This window comes from Ipomoea nil, unplaced genomic scaffold, assembly GCF_001879475.1.
Source record: "Ipomoea nil cultivar Tokyo-kokei standard unplaced genomic scaffold, Asagao_1.1 scaffold3105, whole genome shotgun sequence".
In the NCBI taxonomy this organism is placed as follows: Eukaryota; Viridiplantae; Streptophyta; class Magnoliopsida; order Solanales; family Convolvulaceae; genus Ipomoea; species Ipomoea nil.
The window spans coordinates 998,481-1,023,554 of record NW_017619533.1 but is presented as its reverse complement, the minus strand read 5'-3'; the positions used below and the strand labels follow the sequence as shown (position 1 = coordinate 1,023,554).

Genomic DNA, 25,074 nt, shown 5'->3' with positions numbered 1-25,074 from the left:
CACCAAGGTATTGCAGCGGTCCTCGTGGTGGCCGTGACGTGATTATGGAGTTCTGACCTTTGTGTAAGGTTCACGTGATTCTTGGGTGGCATGTGTTGTCGTGTGTGTGCACGGTACCCTCGTGTACTATGAAATTGGTGGTCTCGTTGGTTTTCGTTGGTGGGGTACAACAGTCCCAGGAGGGAAAAGGTTGGACTTGGTTTTACAGGGTCCTGGAGTTAATGGTTGGAAGAAGATACAAGGTTGGGGGTAGCCATAAGGTTGGAACCGGGCATAAGGATGGCATATCAACTCATGATGGGTGATGTCACGAAGGCTCGTGTAGCCGTTGTTATGAGTTCTCTTCTTGTGACGTGTGTAGTCACAAAGGGCATGTGTTGCCATCGGTCTTGTCTTTATCCTTTGTGTTGTGGTTATCCTTTGTGGTTTTGGGATGTGTTCCCGTATCCTTGTTGAGAGAGTGTTGAGTCTTGTGTTGACTACTGCTCTTGGTTTTGTACTTATATACTTATGTATTCCGTTTCGAAAATGCTTTACAAACTTATATCTTACTTATGTATGTTATTTCACATGTATTGGTGGGTTACCAGCATTACTCGCTAACCGGGCGTCATCCCATGTTTAATTGTGTTCTTTCAAGTGATGTCTAGGCGAGTGCGCAGTCTAGTGCTTGATAGTGTAGCTTTTCCCGCTTGTTTATGGCCTGTGTGCCGGCTTAGTTGTAGACTTTTGAGACTATGGATTAGTTTTAAACAATGTAGATATTGCCGTAGCGTTTATCCTTTTTGGTGAACGTGGCATAACACCCCGTTGTTTTGGATTTAAGTTTATCTAGTTATCTTTCAGTCTTTCGCTGTGTTTGTTGTTTAGTTCAGTTATCTGCATGTTTAAGGCTTTTAAATAGCTTGTTTTTAGGGGGTGTTACTGGCAGACCTCCTGGTATCCACACATGCTCCCCAGTCTGAGTCAGTGAAAGCCTTTAACTGTAGGTTAGATTTGGATGGGAAGAAGAGACCTTGACCAGGGGCACTTTTAATGTACCTTAGGACTCTGTGAGCAGCTTGTAAATGTAGATGAGTGGGTTTTTCCAGAAACTGAGACAGCTGCTGAGTGGCAAAGCTGATATCTGGCCTAGTAGTGTTTAGATATAGAAGTTTTCTAACCAACTTTCTGTACTGGGAATTGTCATTCAATAAATCAACTTTATTTCTATTTAGCTTCTATGATGGGACAATTGGGCTGTGAACTAGTTTGGAGTTCATAAAACCTGTCTCATTTAGCAGCTCAAGGGTATACTTCATTTGAGATATCCCTTTCTTCTGTCTAGCCACTTCCAGACCTAGAAAGTACTTGAGAGACCCTAAGTCTTTTATTTGAAAATTGTCATTGAGCTGAAGTTTTATTTGCTGTATGAGTTCCAAGTTAGCACTATCTATAACAATGTCATCAACATAGACTAATAATGCCACAAAGGACTTCCCTTCACCTTTAGTAAATAGGAATTATCTGGAATTGCCTACTTGAAACCCATGGTATGTAAAGCAGTACATAGTTTGGTGTTCCACTGCCTACTTGCCTGCTTTAAACCATATAGGGACTTAGTTAACTTACATACCTGCCCAGTCTTGTTACCTGCAAAGCCAAGGGGAAGCTGCATATAAACCTCCTCTTCTAGGTCTCCATGAAGAAAAGCATTGTTCAAACCATTTGATGAATGTGTCAATCCGTGGCTGCTGCTATGGCTAAGAAAGTCATGATGGTTGTCATTTTTGCCACTGGACTGAAGGTGTCCAAGTAGTCTATTCCGATCCAAGGGTTTGAGTGTATCCTTTTGCTACCAGTCAAGCCTTGTATCTATCAATACTTCCATCAGCTTTGTACTTGCTTTTGTATACCCATTTGCATCCAATGAGTTTTTTGTTGGGGGGTAAGTCAACTAGCTGCCAGGTATTGTTTCCATCAACTGCTGCTATCTCATTGTCCATGGCTTTCCTCCCAACACTCATGTTGAACTGCTTTTTTAAAGTCCTTTGGTTTAGTATTATGAGTGATGTTCATAACAAATGACTAAAATGCAGGTGACAGCTTACTATAGTCCAAGACTTTACAGATTTCATGAGGGGAGGTCCAAGCAACAGAGCTATTGTAACACCCCTAATTTTTGGAACTTTTAAAACTTATATAATAAAGGTAATTCAATTATAAATTCCCAAACAGAGCACGAACTAAGCATATTAGTCAGGGTGCTATGCCACACCTAGATTTGAGAACCTAGGTGCACAAGCTAAACTATCCAAACATAAGAAATCCTCAAATTAACATTCAATACAACTTCAAGGCACGCAGGCCGATAATTGAACTATTCTAGCTAAGCCTAGGCTCTGACTAGGGCGCTCCGAAGCTAAGGCTCATTACCTTAAAAACATTCGGTATAACAACCATCAACGAATAATGCTGGTAACCCAATCCAACGCGTTAAGTACAATATAAGTAGATATAAGAAACTCATTTTGAAACTGAAATATATATATATACCTACGAAACTCTAATTTAAATCGGAGGACAGACTCAATCAAGCCATGGCAGATGCATTCAATATAATTAAACATAAACATAAAGATTCTAGCATGCATCCTAAGGTCACAAGGCTACACAATACCAATCATATCAATAGCCAGTCATCATTATAGTCAAATAGTCAACAATAAGACACGTATTGGTGTACACACATATGGTGGTGCCGCAGGACCATTTAAATGCCCATACATGTGGGTCAGTGCATATAGCTCTGACATGACCCCGCAGCACTTTAACTTGTACCGCAGCACAAGGAGATTGATCGCAATCAATCAATGAACCGCAGCTCATTTGTATCATAAACGTTTGATCGCAACAAAACTATGGACCGCAGCCCTATTGTCATATATGTCTGATCGCAACCAGATTATGGACCGCAGCCCTATATATATATATATATATATATATATATATATATATATATATATATATATATATATATATATATATATATATATATATAACAGCCGATTGTTTTCAACCAATCCAAATGCTTGTATAGCCGACCGATCGCAACCGGTCGGGTTAATACCTGGTTGTTCTCAACCAATCAGATAGTCATTATAGCCAATTGATCGCAACCAATTGGGTTATCATGCACAACAACATAGAAGCCAGACAACATGCAACTCACATTAACGCATAACGAGGGGGAATCATCGGGGAACACTTAACTCTACATAACTCATACGTAATAAACTATATTAACCCACTCATGACACTACTACGGGATCATACACCTTCCTCCTAGGCCAACGGGATACTAATTCAACTAGCATGCAATACACAAGACTCTTTTATCCTAAGAACGGTACCCGATACATCAAACTAGACTAACACACGACAAACGGGGTACAACGGGGCACAACGGGACACCGGGAAACATCAAACGGGGAAAAACACCACGAACCACACCGGGATTCCAGCGGGTAGGTGGCGGGTGGAGGACCACCCGCCGACGGCGGGCACTGTTCCAGCGAGTGGCCGGCGGCCAGTCCACCGCCCGCCGGCTGCCGGCTAGAATAGTTGCGGCGGGCAGCGGGAGGTCAGTCCCCCACTTACCACCCACTGATACTTAGGCAACTTTATGGTCCCAGGATCCCTTGTGGAACCCGAAACCATGTCCAAGCACATTCAAACACATAGTGACGACACCACGTATTCAATTAACGGAATTAAACCAAGAACCACACCAAATACTTCCTAACCCGATTCCTAAACGTGCCAAGACTCAACACCCGATCATGTAAATTCCCACCCAAACATACCAAGAATAACATAATACGAAATTCCACGTTATTACTGTAACACCCCGAATTTTCAAGATATTTAAAACTTATAAAATAAAGGCGAAATCTCATTAAATCCCAAAACGTAATACAAGAGTACGGGGTGCTATGCCACACCTGAGCTAGAGAACTCAGGTGCACAGGCTAACTAACTAATATCCTTGATAATGTAAATGCATAAGCATGGCACGCAGGCCGAAAGGGAAACTATCTACTTCTACGCCCCAATTTCTAGCGCGCTCCAGTGACTTATTCTTCTGTGCCTGAAAGCCAAATATATCTGTTCAGCGAGAGATGCTGGTAACCCACTTCAACGCATTGAAATACAATACATATAAAGATATATATAGATATACGAAAACCATTTTGAGCATGAAGATATATCCTACGAACTCTAGCTTTTAAAACCGGGAATGATTCGACAGATAAGGCTAGACACAAGCAACAGTTATAACAAGCGTTTACAATCCACAACAGGCAAGACAGATAAAGCTGAGCACAATTAATAATCATAACCCAACATAAACAATTCCCAGCATAAATCCCATAGTCACATCCCCCCAAGATACCCATAATCACCACTCATCCATATCTCATCACATAGCACACTTTGTTGGCGCCACAGGACCAATCGCATGCCCATACATGAGGGTCAGCGCATATAGCTCTGACACGGCCCCGCAGCACCCTGCCCCCTATCGCAACACGGAGGGGTCGATCGCAACCGACCGATGAACCGCAGCTCATCATAATGTTTGATCGCAACCAAACAGTGGACCGCAGCCCAAGAGAATGTCATCTGACCGCAGCCAGGAAATATGAACCGCAGCTCATGCAGAAACGTTTGATCGCAACCAAACGGTGGACCGCAGCCCAAGAGTGTAAATCTGACCGCAGCCAGCTTCTGAACCGCAGCTCAGGAATAACCAATCCGATCACAACCGAATTGGGGTATCATGCACACATAACACATAGCAAGCACATGCAACCCACATTAACACATTGGGAAGGGGGAGAAAACGTATAACAAAACCTATGCGTGATCCTTCACATACTAAGAATGGTCCTAAGGGGTTCATACTTCTTCCACCTAGGTCAACGGGATACCAATTCAACTAGCATGCAATATATAAGACTCATAAACCTACGAACGGTACCCGAAACATCAAACTAGACACGGCACTATGAACGGAGTCCGTTGGGACACCACGGGGATCGGGGAAACACCAAACGGGGAAGCCGGTGTAACACCCACGATTTTCAAGACATTTAAAACTTATAATAAAGGTAGAATCTTATTAAATCCCAAGATATAAATACAAGCGTTCGGGGTGCTATGCCACACCTGGGCTAGAGAACCCAAGTGCACAGGCTAACTAACTAATATCCTCAAAGCGTAAATACGTAAACGTGGCACGCAGGCTAAAAAGGGAAACTATCTACTTCTAAGTTCTAGCGCACTCCAGTGACTTAATCTTCTGTGCCTGAAAGCCAAATATATCTGTTCAGCGAGAGATGCTGGTAACCCACTCCAACGCGTTGAAATACAATACATATAGAGATATATATAGATATACGAAAACCATTTTGAGCATGAAGATATATCCTACGAACTCAAGCTTTAAAACCGGGAATGACTCGACAGATAAGGCCAGACACAAGCACAGTTATAACGAGCATATGCAGTTCACAACAGATAAGGCAGATAATGCAAGGCATAAACAATGATCATAACCCAACATGAACAATCCCCAATAGTCACATCCCCAAGACACTCGTAATCACAACTCGTGCATGTCACAACACATAACACACTTTGTTGGCGCCACAGGACCAATCGCATGCCCATACATGAGGGTCAGCGCATATAGCTCTGACACGGCCCCGCAGCACCCTGCCCCGTATCGCAACACGGAGGGGTCGATCGCAACCGACCGATGAAACGCAGCTCATCATAGTGTTTGATCGCAACCAAACAGTGGACCGCAGCCCAAGAGAATGTCATCTGACCGCAGCCAGGAAAAAGGACGAACCGCAGCTCGTGTAGAAACGTTTGATCGCAACCAAACGGTGGACCGCAGCCCAAGAGTATCAATCTGACCGCAGCCAGCTTCTGAACCGCAGCTCAGGATAACCAATCCGATCGCAACCGAATTGGTGTAACACACACACATATCACATAGAAAGCACATGCAACCCATATTACATATTGGGAAGGGGGAGAAAGCGTATAACAAAACCTATGCGTGATCCTTCACATACTAAGAATAGTCCTAAGGGGTTCATACTCCTTCCACCTAGGTCAACGGGATACCAATTCAACTAGCATGCAATATAGTAGACTCGTAAACCTACGAACGGTACCCGAAATATCAAACTAGACATAGGCACGATAAACGGAGTCTGTTGGGACACCACGGGGAACTGGGCAACATCAAACGGGGAAGCCGGGATCCCGGGTGGGATGAATTTCCAGCGGGTAGCCGGTGGGTGGGGGGCCACCCGCCGGCTGCCCGCCGGAGTGTACTGTTCCGGGCAGCGGGTCGCCGGCGGGCAGCTGCCCGCCCGCCGGCTACCCGCTGCCGGGCGGTGTTTTCTCGGCCGTGGGTAGGTGGCGGGTCCCCTACCCCCCCACCTACCCCCCACTGACTCTTTTCACACAATAACGTCCCGGGAACCTTTGTGGAACCCGAAACCATGCTCAGACACTTTACAACGCAACTAATAATTAACAGGTAGACAATTAACGGATCAAATACGAGAAACGAACGGCACAGAACCTATCATGCTTTTCTAATATAATCAACACCCAAACATGCGATTTCCCCACCCGACAATCCAAGAATAAGATCATACGATACAACCTAGGGTTCTAATCACTTTTATATCAAAAAGTATACGGTTCGTCTTCTAATTGCAAGATTCGGTAAGAATAACACATAAACATCAAGAGCATCACACAATTATCAAGAACAACACATAATCATCAAGAACTCTATATAATCATCAAGAATTCCATAATCATCAAGAATCTCCCAATATCAAGATCATCAAGATCCCTCATGGGATCATCACATCAAACATCAATAATAATCATCATATCTCGCCAATACACAATAATATGGTGGAAACCCTAAGGGGGAATCATAGCTATGAAAATAGGTTTTGTTGAGACATGGGTTACCTCTTAGCCTTAATTAATTCCTTGGCTATGAAGGGTCTTTCTTTAAGCTTTCTTGCTTTCTTGATTTCTTCTAAGGGAATTCTTGGAGCTCTTTTGGGATGGTGAGTCGTTTATTGTGATGGGGGGTTCTAGGTGCCACTTAAGTCCCCTATTTATATATTTAGGAGTCCTAATTAGGAACTAATATTATAGGCTTGCTAATTCTATTCCTTTTGGGACTAAGGATTGGGTTCCATGGTCCATAGTGGACCATATTAATTAATTAAAGAGAATCCTAATCATAATCTGAATAGTAAAAGACCTACTTCCTTTATTCCTAATAGATAACTAGGTCTAGGATTCCTAATCAGAATCTGAATAGTAAAAGGTTTACTTTCTTTATTCCTAATAGGCTTAAGGCTCTAATTTAGGCAAGGGCCCACGGTTCATGGTGGGCCTTATTAATTAATTAAAGGGAAACCTAACCAAATTAAATCATATTTAATTATTATTAACGGGATTAATTAAATAATTAATCCGGGATTGAAGGCCGTAACACGGGGTGTTACACTCTCTCCCCCTTACGAGAAGCTTCATCCCCGAAGTTTGGAAATCATTGCAGGGTTAACGAGTCAAGAGAAGAACCGTGGTCCTATAGAGAAGGTATTCCACGGGGAAAATGTATACTTGCACGCCTATGTGTGTTGGGTTTTTGGGAACAATTAGGTTTACAGGGCTAAGAGAGTGGGTTTCAAACTTGAGGACACGGTGAATTCATGAATTAGGATCGAGTTTTCGAGGTTGCAACTTAGGTTGTGAGGTTCCCATTTGTATGGAATCGTTAAAACATGGTATTGAGAATGGGGTCTGAAGGGTAGAAAGGGTTTTGAAATAAGGAAGGGGCCGATTTTCCGAGGGAGGGAAAGGAATTCGGCTAGGATGGGTTAAGATTTCTCGATCCCAAGTGAATATTCTGGTTAGATGCTTTGATCACGATGCGCCGACGAGTTGATGATCCTCCTTCCTTGGTGTTGGTGCTTGCTTGACTTTAAGGTCCTTGTTAGACCTTGCTTCCCAGGCTAAGGTTTCATCCTTCTCTTCTTTCTTGAGGGAATTTCCTGTGGTGATTCAACACTTACTTCTTTAATGCGCCCAAGGTCTTGACCGAGTTGGGTCAACCAAGCCAATCTCTTAGGGCACACTTCCCAAATTCTTCCCAAAGTCTCTTGGGAGTTGATGGACTTTGGGTTGAATTTCTCTTCTTATTGAATTTCATCTCCTCTTTAGTGGATGAAATTCTTAGTAAGACTTCATGTCTTACCCGAGGTTCGGCATTGTTGTGCCCTGTTTGTGTTATTTTTAATGATGAAGGTGTTCTTGCGTGCCCTTTTTCTTTTAAAGCGCCGTCGGTTACCAAATTTCGTTGTGGGATGACTCGGCGACTTTACGAGTCACCTCATTTCCTTGTGGGTCCTTAATGACCCTTGAAGTCTTGGCGCGAATGTGTTCTTCACCCTTTTGCTTAGCACCATGGGCTACGTAGTTCTTGATTCCATACAACTTGTAAGGAGTCCTCTAATTTGCTCGAACGATGTCCATGGTTTGGAGGAGTCCCAGTCCCTCCTTAGCATTTTGACTTTTAAGGTTTTCGTGGGTTCTTAGTACGAGTTCCCAACTCCCCTCCTTGGTTTGCGCAATCCTTTACGCCAAACATCCCTAGTCGGTTGTATCGTAGGATCCGATTTCAATTACTCGTGCAATGTAATTGATTGTGATTTCCCGATGGTGTCTCGTGCGTCAAGGTCTTTTACGTAGGACACTATGTTTGGGTGGTCCATGGTTCCTTACCCAAGACTCACATTCCTCAATCGAGGAACACAAGTGCGCCACAAATCAATAAAATGAGGGGTTAAGAAATCAGCACATTGTACCAGTGGGCACGAGGTGGGCGGTCGTCCGCCTGCCAAGCTCCTGCCAAGGACCCGCCAAGGTCCCGTCAAGGACCCGTTGGGGACCCGCGGGAAAGTGACTAGGAATAGTCAATTCCTTCGGGAAAGACCCCAAAAATGCACAGATTCATGTCCTGACAAGTCCCATGCCCTTGTGCACAATAAAAGGGACTTGGATACATAGGATGACCCATCGTACAATGTTCATTGATCCTTAAGCACGAGTTCTAGACGTAGATATACATACATATATATATGTTTTCTTGGTCTGGGTTTAAAGGGGTGTAAGAAGTGCAGGGCTAGGTTTCAAAGTCGAGGGGCGGATAGGGTCGATGTCTTAAGGTCGTAATACAGGAAGGAAGGTTGCCACCTTGTACGGGTTTGTCTATAATGAGGGATCAAGAGCGAGGTTTGGAGTGATAGGACGGATTCTTTAACGAAATGGTGCTTGATTGGCAAGGGGAGGGAAAGGGCTAAGGACTCTTGGCTTCGAGTGATTATGCCTGTTTGGGGCTTGGTTGTGGCGTGCAGTCGAACTGGTGATCCCTTTTCCTTGGCTTTGTTTGATTCTAAGATTTTCGTTTGATCTTCTCTTCCCGTGTCGAAGTCCCCTTCGTCTCTATGGTTTCCAGGGGAATTCTCGTGATGGTTTCCGTGCACGTTCCCCTCGGATGTCCAGAAGTCTGGACCCAGTCGGTTTAGTGGGTCAAACCCCTAGGTCTTGACTCCTAATCCTTGCCGAGGGTTCTTAAGGGTAAGGGGGGTTTCGGGTTAGTCTTTCTTGTTATATTGGGTTTCATCCCTTCCTTGGTGGATGAAATTCTTAGCAAGGCTTTATGTCCTCCTTGAGGTTCGGCCTGTTGCACCTATTTGACGATGTTTTCTGTAGCGAGGGCCCCTGACACATTGAACGTATCTGTTTGCCTGCTCTTGTCAACGCATGGCGTTCTTCGGTGGCGTACGTACAGGCTATGGTTTCTCGTGAAACCTTCACGGTTTTCGTGCAAGGGTGGGGTGATACGTATTCGTAACCTCCACCTACTTCGCCGATTCCTATCTAACAACTTATTTTAATATTGAATCAATGAATGTCGGTTCTTCACGCCCTTGGGCAGGGTAAGGGCCTTATGCTGCTCTACGGTTTTTAACAGGGTTTCCAAACGGAGTGGGGATATGAACTTAGAGTAAGGGCAATAACAATTTAGGGTTTCCGAGAGTTTGGGTTAAGCGCAACAAAGGGTGAGCAAGGTCATGACGGTTGCGAATTTGCTCTTAAGGTAATCAAGGATTCGGGGTGGGAGTTTTCAACAAATAGGGGTATCAAGATGCTGGGGTTTCAGGGCGGATGATATTTTAAATTGGGGTGGTGGGGTCGCAAGGTGTCGCGATATACTTACCTTACACCCAAGGATTCGACTAATGGTGTCGTTCCTTTGCTACTTTAATAGGTGTCCTAGTTCTCCTTCCTGTTTGTTGTAGCCGCAACCCGGGTTTGCCGAGATAAGGTCAACTTGTCGGAAGGTGCATGTCATTTGTCTGACTCGGGGGTTATCGTGGTTACCCTGGGTTGGTGCGTATTGCAGTCCATACCTTTTAGCAGTCCTGACTGTAACGCCTTTTCTTAGTAGTCATCCAAATCTTCCTTTTCTTTGGTCAGGGTCCTTGTCAAGTCTTTTGACGGGAGTTAGGACGAGGCGATTTATCGGGTAAGTGTACGTTACCCAGTTTTTGAAGTAAACTTATCTATTCGCACCCTTACCTGGTGTGGTAAGCGTAAGGGGAGGTTCCTTTAAGTTAGAGAGGGATGAAGTGAGGGGAGGTTATGTGTAGGTTTCACAATCTTACTGCGCGTCCTAAGATTCCTGGATCCTATGTTCCTAAGTACCTAGAGTTCAAGCCTAGTGTCCTAAAGTCCGGTCTTAAGAGTCTTATCCTAGGGTCAAACTTAAGCTCTAATACCAACTGTAACACCCCCGATTTTCAAGACATTTAAAACTTATAATAAAGGTAGAATCTTATTAAATCCCAAGATATAAATACAAGCGTTCGGGGTGCTATGCCACACCTGGGCTAGAGAACCCAAGTGCACAGGCTAACTAACTAATATCCTCAAAGCGTAAATACGTAAACGTGGCACGCAGGCCAAAAAGGGAAACTATCTACTTCTAAGTTCTAGCGCACTCCAGTGACTTAATCTTCTGTGCCTGAAAGCCAAATATATCTGTTCAGCGAGAGATGCTGGTAACCCACTCCAACGCGTTGAAATACAATACATATAGAGATATATATAGATATACGAAAACCATTTTGAGCATGAAGATATATCCTATGAACTCTAGCTTTAAAACCGGGAATGACTCGACAGATAAGGCCAGACACAAGCACAGTTATAACGAGCATATGCAGTTCACAACAGATAAGGCAGATAAGGCAAGGCATAAACAATGATCATAACCCAACATGAACAATCCCCAATATAAATCCCATAGTCACATCCCCAAGACACTCGTAATCACAACTCGTCCATGTCACAACACATAACACACTTTGTTGGCGCCACAGGACCAATCGCATGCCCATACATGAGGGTCAACGCATATAGCTCTGACACGGCCCCGCAGCACCCTGCCCCGTATCACAACACGGAGGGGTCGAACGCAACTGACTGATGAACCGCAGCTCATCATAGTGTTTGATCGCAACCAAACAGTGGACCGCAGCCCAAGAGAATGTCATCTGACCGCAGCCAGGAAAAAGGACGAACCGCAGCTCGTATAGAAACGTTTGATCGCAACCAAATGGTGGACCGCAGCCCAAGAGTATCAATCTGACCGCAGCCAGCTTCTGAACCGCAGCTCAGGATAACCAATCCGATCGCAACCGAATTGGGGTAACACACACACATATCACATAGCAAGCACATGCAACCTATATTACATATTGGGAAGGGGGAGAAAGCGTATAACAAAACCTATGCGTGATCCTTCACATACTAAGAATAGTCCTAAGGGGTTCATACTCCTTCCACCTAGGTCAACGGGATACCAATTCAACTAGCATGCAATATAGTAGACTCGTAAACCTACGAACGGTACCTGAAATATCAAACTAGACATAGGCACGATAAACGGAGTCCGTTGGGACACCACGGGGAACGGGGGAACATCAAACGGGGAAGCCGGGATCCCGGGTGGGATGAATTTCCAGCGGGTAGCCGGTGGGTGGGGGGCCACCCGCCGGCTGCCCGCCGGAGTGTACTGTTCCGGGCAGCGGGTCGCCGGCGGGCAGCTGCCCGCCCGCCGGCTACCCGCTGCCGGGCGGTGTTTTCTCGGCCGTGGGTAGGTGGCGGGTCCCCTACCCCCCACCTACCCCCACTGACTCTTTTCACACAATAACGTCCCTGGAACCTTTGTGGAACCCGAAACCATGCTTAGACACTTTACAACGCAACTAATAATTAACACGTAGACAATTAACGGATCAAATACGAGAAACGAACGGCACATAACCTATCATGCTTTTCTAATATAATCAACACCCAAACATGCGATTTCCCCACCCGATAATCCAAGAATAAGATTATACGATACAACCTAGGGTTCTAATCACTTTTATATCAACAAGTATACGGTTCGTCTTCTAATTGCAAGATTCGGTAAGAATAACACATAAACATCAAGAGCATCACCCAATTATCAAGAACAACACATAATCATCAAGAACTCTATATAATCATCAAGAATTCCATAATCATCAAGAATCTCCCAATATCAAGATCATCAAGATCCCTCATGGGATCATCACATCAAACATCAATAATAATCATCATATCTCGCCAATACACAATAATATGGGGGAAACCCTAAGGGGGAATCATAGCTATGAAAATAGGTTTTGTTGAGACATGGGTTACCTCTTAGCCTTAATTAATTCCTTGGCTATGAAGGGTCTTTCTTTAAGCTTTCTTGCTTTCTTGATTTCTTCTAAGGGAATTCTTGGAGCTCTTTTGGGATGGTGAGTCGTTTATTGTGATGGGGGGTTCTAGGTGCCTCTTAAGTCCCCTATTTATATATTTAGGAGTCCTAATTAGGAACTAATATTATAGGCTTGCTAATTCTATTCCTTTTGGGACTAAGGATTGGGTTCTATGGTCCATAGTGGACCATATTAATTAATTAAAGAGAATCCTAATCATAATCTGAATAGTAAAAGACCTACTTCCTTTATTCCTAATAGATAACTAGGTCTAGGATTCCTAATCAGAATCTGAATAGTAAAAGGTTTACTTTCTTTATTCCTAATAAGCTTAAGGCTCTAATTTAGGCAAGGGCCCACGGTTCATGGTGGGCCTTATTAATTAATTAAAGGGAAACCTAACCGAATTAAATCATATTTAATTATTATTAACGGGATTAATTAAATAATTAATCCGGGATTGAAGGCCGTAACACGGGGTGTTACAGCCGGGGTCCCGAATGGGGGAGATTTCCTACGGGTAGCCGGTGGGTGGGGGGGCCACCCGCCGACTGCCCGCCGGTAAGCACTGTTCCGCTGCCGGAGACGCCCCTTCTGGCCGCGGGTAGGTGGCGGGTCCCCTACCCCCACACCTACCCCCCACTGACTCTTTATACACAAAACACCCCGGGAACCATTATGGAACCCGAAACCATGCTTAGACACTTTACAACGCAATTAACGATCAACACGTAAACAATTAACGGATCAAATACGAGAAACGTACGACACATAACCTATCATGCTTTTCTAAACATAATTGACACCCAAACATGCGATTTCCCCACCCGATACACCAAGAATAATATCATACGATACAACCTAGGGTTCTAATCACTTTTATATCAATCAAGAATACGATTCGTCTTCTAATTACAAGATTCGGTAAGAATATCACATAAGCATCAAGAATGCCATACAATTATCAAGAACGACATAAACATTAAGAACTCCACATAATCATCAGGAACACCATAATTATCAAGAATCTCCCAATATCAAGATCACCCATGGAATTATCCCATCAATCATCAATAACAATATCACAAATCATCAATACACAATAATATGCGGAAATCCTATGGGGGAAATCATAGCTATGAAAATAGGTTTTGTTGAGACATGGGTTACCTCTTAGCCTTAATTAATTCCTTGGCTACGAAGGATCTTTCTTTAAGCTTTCTTGCTTTCTTGATTTCTTCTAAGGGGATTCTTGGAGCTCTTTTGGGGTGGTGGGGCGTTATTCTTGTGGTGGGGATTCTAAGTGCCTCCTTGTATTCCCTATTTATATATCTAAGAGTCTTACTTAGGCCTAATTACTATAGGTTTGCTAACTCTATTTCTTTTGGGATTAAGGATTGGGTTTAGGGATAAGGGCCCATGGACTATGGTGGGCCTCCCTAATTAATTGTTGTGATTTAATTCTTAGGTGATTAATTAAATGATTTAATTGGTTTTAGGGGTCGTAACACGGGGTGTTACACTCTCCCCCCCTTACAAGGGGGCTTCGTCCCCGAAGCCCGGTGCGTTAATCCATTCTTTCACCCCTAGGCATCATGCGTTTTTGCCTCCTGGTTAGGAATGTGGCCCCACGTTTCGCCTTAGTCGGGGTAGACTGGATTTCTGGTGGTGTTGTGATAGAAGGGTTTTGGGTCTACCTCGGTTTCCTGTGCTGGAACTGGATGCCCCACGAGTGCCCAAGGCGGCCTCGATCGCTGCTACCCTCTGATCGAGTGCGCGCGTGGTGCGAATCAAGGATGAGAACCCTTCTTCCATGATTTGGTTTTGTCGGTTGAGTTGTGCGAGAATGCGCTCATTGACCGAACCCTCGTTTTGTCCCCTCGGGTCCCCTCCTGACAGTGGGTGCACTGACGGGTTAGGCCCGTCATCCTCCTCCTGTTCCTCATTTCCCTCCGAGCCCCCACAATCTTTCATGGCTCGCTTGAGCTTCTTGTTGGAGATGTCCAACCGGTCAACCAATTCTCTCCGCTCTTCCTCGGGTTTTTGGCAAATTTCTTCGAGGGTGAGGTAATGTCCCCCTTCGGTGTAGTAGATGTCGTTGCGGCGGAGGTTTTGGCCATTGAAAACCGTGCCATTGGCGGTCTTGACCTCGGTGTGGCTTAGGTCCACCCCTTTCTTTTCCATGATCCAACTTAGGATCATTCCGTAGGGTAGACTAAGCCGGTTGTTTGTCTTGCAGAATTCCATGTGCTTTAGCATGAGTGCCGGCAGGTTGAACTTGATTTTATGTTTCAAGAGATAAGCAAAGGTGCACTCTAGGCTCCCTACGTCCTTGCTATTATTATTGGTGGGCAAGAGGCTATCGGTTACAATCATAACCAATATCTTTTGCTCCGCCGATAGCCACTTCCGGTTTGGCCGTGTGGCTGAGGTGAACCCGTCCTCCTTCTCGAGTAGGTACCCGAGGTAATCCTTGTATCCCGTAGTTTGGGTATCAATCCACCCCTTTCGGTCATAGTTAGACACACCCGTGGTGGTCAATTTTAAGAGCTTGGCCAGCCGGCCCTCGGAAAGCACAATTTCCTTGCCATGGACCTTGGTGGTGATTTCTACCTTGTCACCTCATTTGGTGGCCACAAGGTTTTGGTAGAATTCTTTCACCAAGTCGGGGTATGTATCCCCTTTGATGGCGAGGTAAGTGTCTAAGAGCCCTTGATGTTTAAGCATGTCAACCAATTCCGGAGAGAATTGGTCGGGTTCATGTGCTTTACCTCCGATTACGGTGTAATCGGCATTGCTCCACTCCGGGGTGCGGATTCCGAGGGGTTTCTTTGGCATTGTGGCGCTCGTTTGTTGGTGACGTTTTCTAGCAATTCCTTTTCCGGCGAGATGGCGCTGGTTTTCCGGCGAGTTTTCCGGTGAATTCCCGGTGGCGGTTTTCCTTTGTTTTCGCGGGAGGCATCGGCGAGCGGCGTTCTGGCGTCGGTCCGGCGAGGGGAGGCGACGGCGTGCTGGAGACGGCAGCCTCGTGCGTTCGGCGTTGCGTGGCAGTGGGTTGCTGCCGGGTGTGTCGTGGGCGACGGGGGCGGTCCGCTGGGGCGGTAGCGCGGCGGCGTGGTGCTGGCGGGCGGTGGAGATTCGTTGGCGGTGGCGTTGGGTGGTCGCCGAGTTCTTTGGGTGGGGCGGTGTGGTGTGAGAGGGGGAAGGGAATAATGGGGAAGGAGAAGGGGAGGAAGAAGAAGAAGGAGAAGGGTTTTTGATTTGGGGGTTTTTTGGGTTTTAGGGATTTGGAGAGGTTTAACAAGGGGGTGTTCCCTTGTGGTTTCAAGAAACACTCATGGGCTAGTGGTTAGGGCTTTAACTTGTAGAGGAGAGGTCCAAGGTTCTATTCTTAATGGTAATATTAAATATTTATTGATGGTGTGGTCCTTGTCTTTTTCCTTATTTTGTCCTTTAGTGGCGGAAGGGTTGGGTTGGTGATATAACTTGTGTTTTACCTCTGTGGTGGAATCGAAATTCGACCAAAAATCTTTATTCATAATAATTCCGAAATAGCTAAGTTAAGTAAGTGGTTTTTACGACAACGGGGGGGTGGTTACAAGGGGGTGTGACGGCTTATCCCAGACAGTATTCGCTTTCTTGATTTTCTTCCGCGGGGTCCGCATGGTCCTCGTCTTCCGGGATTGGATTTCCTTCTCCGAGGTCCTCCACGTTTCCAAGGTTGGCCTGAGTGTGGCTCATAACAAATATTTTCCCGGGAGCGCCGTAACTCCCTTGATGACCGGTGCCCCCGTGTTGACCCACGGCGGTGGGGCGTGGCCTTTGGGGTCGAGTGCACTGGAAGGCCTTGTGTCCTTCCTCTCCGCAATTGAAGCATCGCCAGGGGTTGCCCATGCAATCCTTGCCTCTATGGATTTTGTTGCATTTCGGGCAAGGTAGCTTCTTGGATTAGCTTCATTGTCCCCCAGGGGCGGTCTTTGATTGGCCGTATTGTTCGATCTTGCGCCGGTGTCGTTTCTCGTCCTTTTCGCCGGCGGTGCCCCACTCCCGGTGTTTCTCCTTCGTATTTGTTCCTGAACTACGCGTTGGAGTAGTTGGATTCGATAGAGATTTGTGGCACTGGAGTAAGCCTCATTGAGGGTCTGAGGCCTGCTTACCACTAGTGCCTTCCGGGCTTCGAAGTTGAGGCCCGATACGAATCTTTCTATTTTGGTCACCTCGGTGGGGACTAGTTCTGGCGCGAAGCGCGCCAGCTCGAGGAATCGTTTATGGTATTCCATGACGGTGGCCGTTCCTTGTTTCAGATGGAGAAACTCTTCGTACATGGATGCTTTCACGTGGGTTGGATAAAATCGTTCTCGTAGTCGTGTCTTGAGGCTCTCTCAGTTGAATCCCGGTTCTTGTCGGTAAGTGGGCCCCTCGTGGATCCACCAGAGATCGGCCTCGTGTCCGAAGTAGAACGAGGCTATCTCTACGCGACGTCCCTCCGGGCATTCTACTACCCCTAGAATCTTGTCAAGGGTCCGGATCCAATCTTCTAGGACCGCGGGGTCTTCTTCTCGTGAGAACGTTGGTGGTCGGTGGTTTGAAACTTGTCGGGCGATGTCTGAGTTTGCGTTTGATGGAGGCAGTGGGGGCCAGTTATTGCGAAGGGCTACGTCACTTAGTGCCTGAGCGACTTGCGTTAGTTGTTGTAAGGTTTGGGTCAAGGGATCGTCAGTGGCGGGCTCTGGGGTCCTTGATTGTCTTCTGTTTGGGGCCATGCTGTCGTCTTTCTGGTCAGCGTTTATAAGAACGTTAAGTTAGAGTTCGATGCACTTCTTATGAAGTGATACGTGGGGGAGGGCTTTAGAATGGGAAGGGTAATGTGCGGGGAATTATGTGTAGGTTTCACAATCTCACCGCGCGTCCTAAGATTTCCGAGTCCTATGTTCCTAGGTACCTAGAGTTCAAGCCTAATGTCCTAAAGTCCGATCTTAAGAGCCTTTTCCTAGGGTCAAACTTAGGCTCTGATATCAACTGTAACACCCCAGATTTTGAAGGCATTTAAAACTTATAAAATAAAGGTGAAGTCTCATTAAATCCCAAAACATAATACGAGAGTACGGGGTGCTATGCCACACCTGAGCTAGAGAACTCAGGTGCACAGGCTAACTAACTAATATCCTCAATAATGTAAATGCATAAGCATGGCACGCAGGCCGAAAGGGGAGCTATCTACTTCTACGCCCCTATTTCTAGCGCGCTCCAGTGACTTATTCTTCTGTGCCTGAAAGCAAAATATATCTGTTCAGCGAGAGATGCTGGTAACCCACTCCAACGCGTTGAAATACAATACATATAGAGATATATATAGATATACGAAAACCATTTTGAGCAAGAAGATATATCCTACGAACTCTAGCTTTTAAAACCGGGAATGACTCGACAGATAAGGCTAGACACAAGCAACAGTTATAACAAGCGTATACAATCCACAACAGGCAAGACAGATAAAGTTGAGCACAATTAATAATCATAACCCAACATAAACAATTCCCAGCATAAATCCCATAGTCACATCCCTCCAAGATACCCATAATCACCACTCATCCATATCTCATCACATAGCACACTTTGTTGGCGCCTGATGCGTAGTATATTTGCAAACAAATAATTCCCGGAGTATTCAGGTAGTCGAACCACAGGGAGATGGGGTACTAATCACTAATTACTCGCTTACTCATAAGAGCTAGTCTGAGCGAAACTTGAAGGTTGATTGGTTGCATAAAATAACGAGCAAGAAATAAAACAAATATTAAGGTTTCGTAAACAATAGAGCAAAATGGGATTCTTGGGATCACAATGTTTAATCACCTAGTGCCAATTAACGTTTGTAATGTTTTGTTTGGAATTAAGACCTGTGTGGGAATGCAAAGTGGAATCAAATTACTCCCGTAATCTCTATTCCTAGTGAATTTCCACTCCCGTGGCTTAAACACCCGATAAGATCGAAGATCAGCATTCAAAATCACCCGATAGGAGTCTTCCAAATTAACGTCTCTCCGCGATCTCGACGCGTCGAGCCTCCAAAATGTGCGATGTTTGAAGCTATTGGAATTTTTCGACGCGTCGAGGCATGGGCTCGACGCGTCGAATTGCTGATGCTTCGACTTCTTCCTCTTTTGATCATTTCGTGCTTGAAATTCTTCCCTTGCTCTCACGCTCACCCTGTAATGGTGAAGAAAAACACTATCGAACACCGTAAGGCATTCAAAACAAGTGTAAAAACATAATCTAACGAGAAAGCAAGGAAAACAAGTAATAAATGGACATGATTCAATAACTTTGTTTCTAAAATGAATCAGAAAAGCTATAAAAACATGCACAGATGTGATAACATCACCCCCTCACACTTAAGACTTTGCTTGTCCTCAAGCAAAACACTGAATCAAACCGCAGGTCAAAACACAAGGATCGCTCCCAATTTCTCGTGCACAACTTAGCAAACCACAAGCCAACTCACTGCAGGACACATGCTTCCAGAATCATCTCTGCTTGGCACCCGCGTTCTACTCCCAAGCCAACATACAAGCACCCAGATTGTTAGTAGTGAGAAATCTAGTGTGCACACGTACTCAGTTAGGTATATGCAAAACACGACATCAGAAAAACATCCTAGGCTTGCCCTTCCTACTCCTCCTGAATAGAACTAACATTGCATGTAAAGATCAAATAGGTCTTTATTAAGCTTGTAATGGGGCTAAGGGTCACGGTTTATAAGAAAAAAAAAAAAAAAAAAGGTAAGGAATGATAACAAAGGGAGAGAATGACACAATTATCTAAAGCTTTAAATCTTTAGAATAGAAATATGAATGATGAATAAGGGAGCAAAAAGGCAACTTATCAAGACCATAATAGCTCTGAAAGATAAGGGGATTGATATACGGATTTTACTCAATCAACATTGGATTTGAGTTTATTTGGGATGAAGAAAGACCATAATAGCTTCTTTTTTTTTTTTTTAAAAAAAAAAAAAAAAAACCAATACTGCAAACTGAATGAGAAAAGAATGGGTTTATTCAAGCAAGTAATAACCGAGTTGCTCTTAAGGTAAGCTCCAAAGAAGAATTCTCTTCTATAAGATTTATTTCTAAAGACAAAAGGTACATTCTCTCAAAGGGTGGAAGGATAATATTTGGCCAAGGGCTATAGGTTATAATATGGGGTAATTCAAAGAAAAAAAAAATATAATCACGAAGAGGTAATAAGTGTTAACACTTATTATAAAGAAAATAAAAGGCTCAAAGGGGACACAAAGGATAACACATACGTAAGGACAGGTTTAAAGGCTATGAGCTACAAAGAATGGCCTAAATCATTTCAATATATGCGAAAATTAGACTAAACCTGAGGAGTAATGAGACAAGCTTTCGTAAGCCAACTAATTGTCGGAATTCCACATAAACTTTCACTAGCACACGCACTAACCACTAGATTAAGAAATTAGTCCGATTATGAGTGGGTGACAAGTATATTAACAAGGAAAATAAATCACTGAAGTGTTACACTTTGATTTCATCCATGGCATAATGAGATGCAACAAGTTCCACCAAAACAAACCACTACCCGACACGAGAGAGCGAGAGCAATTAAGTATCAAGACCAACAGTTTATTGGAAATAAAGGCACATGAGTCATTCAAGCAAGAATTCAAGTGAAGGGAACGAAATGGAATATGAGATCAGACTAAATAAAATTAAAGTGCAAAGACTAAGGAAAGGAAAGGAAATACTTCAATCCTTCCCCCTCACACTTAGAGCATTACAATGTCCCCAATGTAATAAATTAAGTGAAGGAAAAGGAGTTGGAGTATTGCCGTAGAACCTTCTACTGGTCGGTATCTGGAGGTGGTGGTGGTGGATAGTATCCCCGATAGAAGTCCGGGATGTACTGAGGATCTTGCAGCCAAGGCGGTGGTGGTAGAAAGTTCGGCTGGAAGCCGAGATGGGCCTGATTCTGCTGGTGTATGGAGGTGCCCATGAACCAGTTCACCTCATCAGTTCTGCGCATGAAATCCTGCCAATCGTGAGGGAAGGCAGGTGCAGGGGCAGGTGCAGGTGCAGCCATCTGTGGGGCAATCGCATCATCGCCCCCTTCATCATCTTCATCATCTTCCTCTTCCCCGAATTGCTGACCGGTCTTGTAGCGTTTCTCTAGGTAATGCTCAGATATGAAGGCTTGTGGAGCTAACTTGACCTCCTGGGATTCATCAATAGGAACCCCAGCCAGCTGGCAAAGATGCGTAATGAGGTAGGAGTGGCCGAGGTAGAATCGACCCTTCGCATCAGCAGCTTCGCGGATATTGCCGTTGATGATATGGCCAATGTCAATAGTCTTGCGTTGCCGGATGCAGTAGGTAAGGAACACTAAGTCTTTTCGGACAGTCCCCTTGTGAGAATTTAGGACAAGTTTCGCTTTGATGAAGTCCAAGATTCCCTTGTCAGCAGTCTTAAAATACTTGTAGTCCATGTGGGAGGCTACACCCCCCCTGATATTCCATTCGGCCGTCGGGTGGAAGAATTGTGCAATACGGTTCAGCCAATCTTGGTCCATGTGGCCACGACCCATATCTCGATTAAAGTAATCATCGCCCATGTAATTACGCGTACCGTAGTACTCATTAATGGCTTCCGCCGAGAAGTCGACCGGAACGCCCCGGACAATACAAACATTAGTTTCGAGGCCATCCTTGGCATTCGCATAGAATTCCCGCACCAGATTGCTAAATGCATCTCCTGGTTGAGCAAGGAATCGGGGTGCCCAATTCCACGCTTCCGGGACCACTATATGTGCGCCACGTTCTTTTAGAACGGGCCGGGCAGACATCAACTGATGGTATCGTTGAGCCGCTGCGTCTGTTACAAAACATTTATATTGTGCAGCATGTTGTGGTTGTTCCCGGACTTGCGAAGATTCGGCTCTTGGCCGTTTGGATGGTTGACGGGCTCTTGGTGCCATAGGAAAAACCTAAAAAAATAAAACAAAACTTTCAAGTACTTGATCTAGAATTTATAGCCAAAATATCAAAAGTGAGTCTAAGGATTTCAAACTTTTCAATCAAGGGCACAAACTTCACTTGGGCAATTAATCAAACACCTTGTGGGCATGAACTTTAACACTAGGTTTATGTAAAATTGACATATCAAATTCATCCCACAAGTTCACCAAACAACAAAACAAGGGTACCCATCATCAGAAGCAAGGTCTACAATCATCATAGACTAAAATAAGGAATTAAAACTATCAAAACAAAGTGAAATAGAGCTTAAACAACCAACGAAGAAATTTAGAAAATTAAATCAAAATGTGAGTGCAATGGTTTCTAATGTAGCAATTACAACATGTATATAGCAACAATCAATCATTAGTAATCAACAATGGGCAATTTATCTACCAAAAATTTAAAATCAGGGGAAAAATTCGTGGGTAGGGCGCCTACCCAAGAATAGAGAAAAAATGCACCTCCAAATCAAGAAATTGAAAGTAGAAAAGAGTGATTATTGTTACCTTGCAGCTTTAGGAAGTGAATGGAGAGGAGAACCAGAGGATTCGGACCTGGGGTATCTTGGGCGAGTGAGAGATTGAGAGAGAATTATGAGTTTGGGGAGAAAAACGGACCGCCGGTCGCAATTTAACAGATCTATTCTGTCGCGTCGAAAATTTCCAGTAGGAAAATTTTCGAGACGCGATGGTTTCGACGCGTCGAGTTTATGGCTCGACGCGTCGAAAATTTCCAGTAGGCTATCCCTTCGAATCAGTGGTCGAAAAATTCCAGTATGGAATTTTTCGCCTAGGTCGATTTTTGGCCTTTTTACTTAGCCGAAAACAACCCCTATACCGCTGTTTGACACAGAAACCAGAAAAAACACTCAAATTTTGTAAAACAAACTAGAACTAAATAATTAGCAAGAAATAAAAATGCGATAAATTAATGGATAACATGGGGTGCCTCCCATGGAGCGCTAAGTTTAACGTCGCTAGCTCGACTGTACCTCCTTTAAGGTGTCACATGTAGGTCGGGAGATGAAGGCAATGTATCACATTGACTTTAGGTTCCTCGGGTGAATAGTAGTGCTTCAACCTTTGTCCATTGACCGTGAATTCATCTTGTGTTCCTTGAAGCACCACGGCACCCGATGGATGTACCTTAATCACTTTGTGTGGCCCAGTCCACTTGGATTTTAATTTTCCTGGGAATAATTTCATCCTTGAATTGAATAGAAGGACGTCGTCTCCCGGGACAAATTCTCTCTTTAGAATGTGCTTGTCATGCCACCTCTTGGTCTTCTCCTTGTAGATTTTCGCATTGTCATAGGCTTCGAGCCTGAATTCGTCAAGTTCGTTTAGTTGATGTAGCCTCTTCTCACCTGCGAGTTGCAAATCCATGTTGAGCGTCGTGACTGCCCAATGGGTTTTGTGTTCTAACTCCACGAGCAAGTGACAAGGTTTCCCATAAACAAGTCTGAAAGGAGAAGTTCCAATAGGATTCTTGAAAGCGGTCCTATACGCCCACAATGCATCATCAAGCTTTGTGGACCAATCTTTTCGAGACGGATTGACCACCTTCTCAAGAATGGATTTGATTTCTCGGTTTGACAGTTCCACTTGACCATTGGCTTGGGGATGGTATGGTGTAGAGAGTCTGTGATGAATTCCATACTTCTCAAGAACTTTCCCCAACGCTTTGTTGCAAAAGTGTGTCCCATTATCAGTGATCAAAGCTCTTGGTACCCCAAACCTTGCAAACTATTCTTCTTGATGAACTTGATGACAACCTTGGAATCATTAGTAGGACAAGCAATGGCTTCAACCTATTTGGAGACATAGTCCACTGCCACTAGGATGTATTCATTACCAAAAGACTTGGGGAATGGACCCATGAAATCCAAACCCCAGACATCAAATAGTTCCACTTCAAGAATACTTTGTTGAGGCATCTCGTTTCTCCTTCCCACTGTGCCCACTCTTTGGCCCTTATCACAACGAGCTACGAAAGAATGTGAATCTTTGAATATACTGGGCCAATAAAATCCTGACTGTAAAACCTTTTTCGCGGTTCGAGAAGGTCCAAAATGCCCTCCATAAGGTGATGAATGACAATGCTTTAAGACACTTTCTACCTCGTCTTCGGGTAAGCATCTTCTTAATATTCCATCTGCACATCTCTTGTATAGAAACGGTTCATCCCAAAGATAGAATTTTGCATCAGTTTGTAGTTTCTTCTTCAATGACCTAGAAGCATTTGGTGGAAATTGTTGGCAAACCACATAATTTACCAAATCTGAATACCAGGGCATAAAAGCACGAAGAGCCATCAGTTGCTCTCCCACGAAGTAATCATTGATTGGAATATTTTCTCCTTCAGCCACTTCGTTTTGGTTCTCTAATCGGGACAAATGATCAGCTACAAGATTTTCAGTTCCCTTTTTGTCTATGATTTCCAAGTCAAACTCTTGAAGCAGAAGGGTTCACCTCATCAGTCTTGGCTTGGATTCCTTTTTGCTCATCAAGTACTTCAATGCTGAGTGATCGGTATGGACAATGACCTTGTATCCGTTCAGGTAGGATCGAAATTTATCAACAGCAAAAATCACAGCCAGCATCTCCTTTTCTGTTGTGGCATAATTAACCTGAGCCGCATCAAGAGTACGGCTTGCATAGTAAATTGGGTGTAGGCACTTGCCCTTCTTTTGACAAAGGACGGCCCCTACAGCATAGTCACTAGCATCGCACATAATCTCAAATGGTAAGTTCCAATATGGCGGTGACATTATGGGAGCTGTTGTCAATGCCTTCTTCAATCTGCAGAAAGCTTCAAGGCAAGCATCATCAAAAACAAAGTTAGCATCTTTTAAAAGCAATTGAGTTAAAGGTTTAGAGATTTTTGAAAAGTCTTTGATAAATCTCCTGTAGAACCCTGCATGGCCAAGAAAACTCCTTATTCCCTTTACTGAAACAGGTGGTGGCAATTTCTCTATGACTTCCACCTTGGCCGGGTCAACTTCAATGCCTTTTTCTGATATCTTGTGTCCAAGAACAATCCCTTGTTGTACCATAAAGTGACATTTTTCCCAATTTA

The 25,074-nt window shown here is 44.3% G+C and overlaps 1 protein-coding gene across 1 annotated transcript in view; it reads left to right on the top strand.

Moving 5' to 3' along the window:
• Positions 1 to 1,123, top strand: part of LOC109166770 — a 32,671-nt gene extending 31,548 nt beyond the window's left edge. The window contains exon 3 of the mRNA XM_019315659.1: positions 1,047 to 1,123. Coding sequence (XP_019171204.1) covers positions 1,047 to 1,123 — 77 coding nt within the window. The remainder of the gene's footprint in view (positions 1 to 1,046) is intronic.
• Positions 1,124 to 25,074: the final 23,951 nt, after the last annotated feature.